At 38.6% G+C, this 7,350-nt stretch overlaps 1 protein-coding gene across 2 annotated transcripts in view; it reads right to left on the bottom strand.

Annotated features, from left to right (window-relative positions):
* Positions 1 to 1,478: 1,478 nt before the first annotated feature.
* LOC111721727 (UDP-glucuronosyltransferase 2B31-like) overlaps positions 1,479 to 7,350 on the bottom strand; it is a 15,796-nt gene continuing 9,924 nt past the window's right edge. The window contains exons 4-6 of one of the 2 annotated variants that reach the window (XM_023507597.1): positions 5,840 to 5,927; positions 4,763 to 4,982; positions 1,479 to 2,919 (exon numbers count right to left, since the gene is read on the bottom strand). In XM_023507597.1, coding sequence (XP_023363365.1) covers positions 2,640 to 2,919; positions 4,763 to 4,982; positions 5,840 to 5,927 — 588 coding nt within the window. In that variant the 3' untranslated portion in view covers positions 1,479 to 2,639. Of the gene's footprint in view, positions 2,920 to 4,762; positions 4,983 to 5,309; positions 5,502 to 5,839; positions 5,928 to 7,350 lie in introns of those variants that run through there. The other variant, XM_023507598.1, reaches the window with a different exon arrangement.

Genomic DNA, 7,350 nt, shown 5'->3' with positions numbered 1-7,350 from the left:
TTCTTTCTTTCTTTTTTGAGGCAGAGTCTCACCATGTTGCCCTGGTAGAGGGCTATGGCAAAACAGCTCACAGCAACCTCAAACTCTTGGGTTAGCTGGCCCTGGCCGGGTCCAAACCTGCCAACTTCTGTGTATGTGGCTGGCTTTGTAACCACGGTGCCACAGGTGGTGATCCTGCCTTTTTTCTTAATGGTGACAGTCATGCACCTCTTGGAGGCATGTGTGGTCATGAACAACAGCCACAGAGCAGGCGAGATCATCCTGCTCATGCATGTGCTCATGTGTGATGATCTCTGCACGGCAGATTTCTTCCCATAGAACCTCAGTGTGAGATGATATTGGTACAGACTCATGGTTCCCAATGCTGGATCCACTCAGAGTCCAAGTGGGTCCTTGACTTTGTGTGAGAAATAATTCAAGAGCAAGTGGACAGTGTGAAGCAGAAAGAATTTGTACCCAGAGAAAGGGAAAGGTCTTATTCACAGAAAGAGCAGAGGCTGGTTCCCCAGCAGGAGAGCAGCCCCTCTCATTTCTTTATTTCAGCATCAGCTTAAGGAAAGAATTTTCATGTTATTTCATGGAAAGGAGCAGTGACTTTTTAAAACTGGGAATCCTTCCCTTTCCATAATTTATAAATTGCCTCTTAGAAGTTCCATAGTGTAGCTGGAGTTTCTTTTAGCACGCTGACACGTTATGAATAAAGCATAATGAGCTACAAGGCCGTTAAGTGCCCACATCTTCCCCATCATGGTTTCCACCTGTCCTAACTTGTTCTGTCATCACACCTGCCTCTGAGCAGCGTGCTGGGGGCTTTGGAGTCTGTGATAACTGTGTGCCTGTCCCTGTCTCAGCACACTTACACTTTATTTGTGATGTGATTCCACATTGTCCACAAACAATTGTTTTATCAGGTTTGTAGAGGTTGCAATTTTTCTCCAGGTTAAAATGTACTGACATGATTTCTATTTCCCAGAACCTCAGTGTCTTTTGTCCTCTTTATGTTATTGTTGATTTTTACTTTACTTGCCTGTCTACATCCTCCCTCAGTTTTTATATTGGACCATCTGCCTTTTTGGCTAGGTGTTTTTAGTGGTTCTCACTACGCAGTGGAAACCAGTATTTTCTTACATGAGTTGTAAAGATTGATGTAATTAATTCATGTTTAGATGCATGATCAAACAACAACAGCTGTGCCTCTATATAAGTTCTCTTTTCTACAAAAATGTGCCAATTACAAGATGATATGTATAGATTATTCTGTTAGAAACTCTTCCTATAATTTTTGTAGAATCAATGTTTTTATTTTTTGAGTCGTGCTGAGTCTGGAGAAAATGTGTTGTGAGGTGTGAGTGACTGTGAACTTCCTGCCACAGACAGCCAGGCTCTCGTCACCCTGCACCACTGTGAACACTGTGCACGTCCCTCACTTATGGGTTAAGGACGATTATATTAGAAACCACTGACATTTGATTTAACTATTTTTCACATAATTATTTTATTCCTTTCATTTTTACTGTCTATTGGTAAACACAACAATTTTAGGTTCATAAAAATGATGATTATCCTATTTTTTAATAATTGTAAAGGAAGAAAAGTTTCTGTTCCAGCGTTATGGGAGAAATGAAACAAGACTTCTGTGAAAAGAATGAGAAATTCTACATGATCATCTAAAGCAGATCCATATACAATAATGCCATCATTTCAAGCTGTTTTCAAAAAACACAGTGAATTTTACAACATATTTGTTAGGTAGTTAAGTGGTGCTGTGTCCTATTGTGAAAGAAATGGATATGTGTGTATCATGTATGTTTAGAGAGATGGAAAGCTCAGCAAGTCCCTTCACAGTGCTGCGTTATCCTGTGTGTGCACATCTGTGTCATCACACCTTAACACTGAGACTGTACATCTGGTATAAAAGCCTGAAAATAGGAATGAAACTAGTCTGAAAAATCTTTGGAAATGGCCTGAAAAATTTGTTTGTGAAACCAAATAGTTTGTAAGCTAGTTCAATTTTACATTAAAATTGTAAAAAGCAGTTTTACAGGAGATGATGCATTTCTAAGGCACACACGTCCCCTGGGAAACACCTCAGGTCCTAAGAAGGCGAGTGTCGTGGTGTCTTCTAGAGAAGAAGGTTCAGGGGCTGCATGCCCAGGGGGAGCAAAGCAGCAGTACCCGTCTCACAATAGCAAAAGCCAGGAGAGACTTTATGTAGAAACTAATCTTTGTATAGTTTTTTGAGTAATACTTATAACAACAAAATTCTGCTCTAGATAAAAGTATTCTGAGTATTGATACCGTGAGTGGAATTGTTACTGTTCTTCTGTCCACACACAATTTGTGAAATATAGCTAAGCTCAGTACATTTGTTTCTATAATTTGTGAATTAGAACAATACATTTATCCATATACTATTTTAACTTATATGATTTTTATATTTTCCAGTTTTTAACAATGTTCAACATGGGATAATTCTATCTTTCAAATAGGAACTAAATCTCTGGAAATTCTGACTTGACCAGGTAAGTAGAGAAAGATGTTTTGTCCCAGGAGGAGGAGAATCTCCATAACGCCCCTCTTGCTGGCATTCACCCGGGAGACCCACAGGTCAGGATCCCAGCTTCAGTTCTGGGACCCAGCTACTCCTGTTTCCCCTTCTTCCTTGGGGTAGCAAACTTCCGGTAGCAGAGCAGACAGCACTTTGTGATAACGAACATCACAGCTGCCCCGCAGGCCAGCAGGAAGCCAATCACGTCCAGGGAGTGGTACTGGGCCCAGCTGAGGTCGTGGGCTGCAACCCGCAGGTGCTTGGCTCCTCCGTGGCGCATGACGAACTCGATCCAGAAGACCGCTCGATCCAGGGGCTTCATTGGCTGGTCATGGTGAATTTTAGACAACCTCACAGCATTCTCTTTATATCTGCAGGAGAAATAAAGGATTCCATTATTGAGAGTAAGTTTATTGGCTAATCTTATCAAATTCATGAAAAAGTTTATGCTTCATTTAATTTCTAAAGAGAAGAACCAAAGCAAACAGACAACCTTCAGAATGGGAAGAGATATTTGCATGTTATGAATCTAACAAAAGCTTGATAACTAGGATCTACAGACAACTCAATTTAATCAGCAAAAAATGAGCCAACAATCCCTTCTATCACTTGGCAAGAGAGATCAATGGAACTTTCGATAAAGAAGATAGACGAATGGCTAACAAACATATGAAAAAATGCTCATCGTCCCTAATTATCAGAGAAATGCAAATCAAAACCACTGTGATACATCACCTAACCCCAGTGAGAATGGCCCACATCACAAAGTCTCAAAGCAGCAGATGTTCATGCAAATGTGGGGAGAAGGGAACACTTTTGCATTGCTGGTGGGACTGCAAACTCATACAACCTTTTTGGAAGGAAGTATGAAGAATTCTCAAAGAAGTTAAATTAGATCTCCCATTTGATCCTGAAATCTACCCAGAAGAAAAATAATTATTTTTATCAGAAGGACACTAGCACTAACTGTTCATCTCAGCTCAATTTACAATTGCCAAATTGTGGAAACAGCTTAAATGCCCACCAACCCAGGAATAGATTAAGCTATGGTATATGTATACCATGGAATACTATTCAGCCACTAAAAAATATGGAGACTTTACATTTCTCCTATTAACCTGAATTGGGGTAGAACACATTCTTCTTAGTAAAGCATCACAAGAATGGAGAATCAAGAATCCAATGACTTTGGTTCTACTAGGAAGGCAATAGATGGGCTAATATAAGGGAGGGGGCAAGGGAATGAGGGAGTGGGGTGAGGGCAAGAGAGAGTGGGTTTGAGATTATGGTATATGGCATACTTCTTGGGGGTGGGGCACAATTATAAGAGGGAATTTATCTAATCAATGGAATCAGTGTAACCTAATTCTTTGTAACCTGAATGAATCCCAAACAATAATAATAAAAAGGGAACAAAATTCTAGTACACACAACATGAATAAAACTAAAAAAATTATGCTTAGTGAAAAAGCTATTTTTAATGTACCATAAAGTGTATGATTCCTATATGTGATACCTATAGAGAATAATCTATAGAGAAAACATAAATTAGCATTTCTTGGGATTAGGTGTTTATAGGAGGAGATTGCTATGCCTTACAAAATTTCCTTGGAGTGGTACAGAGGTTTTCAAATTATAACTCCATAAACATACTAAGTATATTTCAGTTTTACCTTTTGAATACATACATTTTATGCTATGTAAATTATATCTACTATTGAATCTATTAAAATAATAACAGTATAAAAATACATTTTGGAATAAAAGAAAGGAAATAAATTAAGAAATTGTAGGAATTGAATTAAAGTATTTTTGAATATTTCAAAGTTTATTACTCCTTTTAACTATGGATTCTGTCTTAATTGTAAAGATTCATCTTGTTTACACTTCTTTGTGTATCTGAAGTTATTTTTATATAGAAAACTTCTGTACCAATTAGTTTCCCATTAAGTTTATTGGGTTCAATGCAACTGTGAACTAAGTACCTGGTGGGAAATGAAAGCAAGTTGCTGATTGATTGAATAATTTATTAGCTTTTAATTTCCAAACAGTAGGGGGTTCACAGCATTCACATTCAAGAAAATTTATAATTTCAAAATATAAAGATAATTTAAATTGTTTTCAAAACTGATCTACTAAAAATATACTAATGAATTAATCTCATTAAGAGAACCTATATAGAAATACCACCTAGTAAAAAGTCATGCTACTCACATGGGATCATTAATGACCATCTTCAGAGCACTGAGCAAATCAGCACTGGACATCGTGGTGAAGTCCAAGGTGACAGCTGCTCCCTTGGCCCTCATGTGAGCCATGTTGTCAGCTTGTTCCCCAAACAAAGGAATGCCCAGCATGGGGACCCCGTGGTAGATGGCCTCATATATGCCGTTGGCTCCACCATGAGTTACAAAAGCCTTGGTTTTGGGGTGACCTACAGTTGGGTGAATATCAGCGAAATTATTCATTACACGTCTCAGGAATAAGATGAGAAAGTCACATTATAGGACAGTGAAAGGGGAATGTTTTCTAGATAGCAGAGCAGACTCCCACAAACCTACACTAGAACTGCTCTCAGATTTCAGAAGCAGAAGGAACTACTTTTGCTTGAGAGAGAAGTGAAGTCTGCAAGTAGGAAATGCTGTGTGACTTGAGAATGGAAGACAGACACAAGATCACCAAGGGACAATGAAAAAGAACATTCTAGATAAAAGAAACGAAGTGTACAAAGACAAAGAAAAGGAAAAGACAAGACAGAGTCAGGCTTATTAGCACTTGTTCTCTCAGGGAAATGGTGCAGTCATTGCATCTGACATGCAAGGTGTCCAGGCAGCAGGGAGTATGACAGGAGCAGGGCTGAGGTCACAGCAAGGATAGGCCACACTCCTCTGTGAAGGTGATGTCACTTTATGGTAGGGACTGGGGATTCCTTTCCACAGACAATGCAGAGTCTCTGGAAAAAGAAGAGGAACTATGATGGTCACTGTCATGTAAAATGACTCTGAGTAGGGAGAAGGTCAAGGTAAAGTTGCTCCAATGGAGGTAAGAGACCAAGACACCCACAAGAGCTGAAATAGACACTTTGTTTCCAGATGTAAAAAATATGAGTGTGTGTAGGAAAATGCAAACTGCTACAGGTTATTCTTTCCCCCCCAGGACTAGAAATGTGTATAAAGCAGCTGGATTTTATTTTTGAGTTTTCATAAATATTGTTTATGTTAAGCTATTGGCTGACTATCACGGTAATTGGCTGTTACTCACGTATTCGATATTTTTTCCCAAAAATCTTACCAAGAAGGTCATTCTGGGGCAGCCATTTGTACAGCTGAGTATTGGATCCCAAAGTGTCTGGTTTCTTGCCATCAAATCTCCACAGGACCTGTTCCGGTGGAGAAAATACATCATTCCATGAGTAGAAATCCAAAATTAAGGCAAGTTTGCTTTCTAAAGGGATTGTCAGCCTTGTATCTAACCCCCTTCATATACAGTTGAAGAAATCAGAAAAAAGGCTGGTAACTCAAGAGTAGGACTCAAATTCTAGGTAAATAGAATAACCGGGATTCATGTGCTACTGTCATGATCAATGTGGTATCTAACAACTTCTGAGTAACTTACACAAATGATTCCTACACTGGTAAATTCAAGCATTTTAAAAATTATTTGCCCATCAATAAAATTCTGGTAAAAGAAATACAGTAGTAATGGTCTACATTTCTTTCTTTATACTAGCTGCAATTCTCCAAAGCTAATATTAATCTGTTATTATTAGTTTGTTCTTTTAAATGTCTTATTTTTCATTATTTTGGACATAATAATAGTTGTACATACATGCAGAGTACATGTGATATTTTGATACAGGCATACAATGTGTAATAATCAAATCATGGTAATTATAGTATGTGAGGTCTGACAATTAAGTTTGTGAACTCATCCTAGCAAACATGCTACCTGCCCCATTGCTGAATATCACCACAGCCACCTTCCAAGAACTACCCTTGGGAAGCTGTGCACTGACATGAGTGCTTAGTCCACCCTTCTCAGCGATTTATGTGCTTTTTTTCTGGAATGGCCATATCAACAGTTGTCATATTACCTTTGATGTCCTGAATGTCAACCAATGTCTTCCTCTTAATATTTCCTTTATCTTCCAGTGCAGAAAAAGTCACTGGGGGCCAGGTCAGGTGAGTAGGGAGGATGTTTCAGTACAGTTATTTAGTTACCTGCTGAAAACTCCCTCAGTCAGTGCCACATGAGCTGGTGCTTTGTCACCATGCAAAGGCCATGATTCATTGGCTAAGATTTTCATTTAAGATTTTCCTACAGCTACTTGGCTTAACCCTTCTAGAAGGGTCTGATTGTGTGACTCGCAGCAAATAGTTCATTATGGAAAGAATAAAAACAACTCAAGTTCATAGCAGGCAGCCTGCCACCATTTGGACCTCCCTTTTTAAAACTGAGACGGAGATTCCCATCATGTTGTCTCAGATTTACATCAGAACTGCTCAGGATCGATACATTTCAAGTCTGTAAATATGGATACCAACATTATTTAACCTAACTTAAGAACTATGGGGAACTGAACCTTCCACACTGAGGGCTGCATGCTACTGCATTTAAATCAATACATTGGCTACCTGATTAACAGCTTTCATCCCAGGTAGCACTTGTAATGTTGGCAGCAATTTGAGAGCAAGTCTGAATGGACTCATGTGTAATCTGCTATGAAAAACCATTTGTATAGTGTGTTTCATTTTTTAATGTGCAAAAATAAAGAAAATTAATAGAATTCTGTAAAAAAAAAA

This window comes from Otolemur garnettii, unplaced genomic scaffold, assembly GCF_000181295.1.
Source record: "Otolemur garnettii isolate 467f Iridium unplaced genomic scaffold, OtoGar3 scaffold00191, whole genome shotgun sequence".
NCBI lineage: Eukaryota > Metazoa > Chordata > Mammalia > Primates > Galagidae > Otolemur > Otolemur garnettii.
Note: the sequence above shows the minus strand (reverse complement) of the source record. Positions and strands in the feature narration are given on the sequence as shown.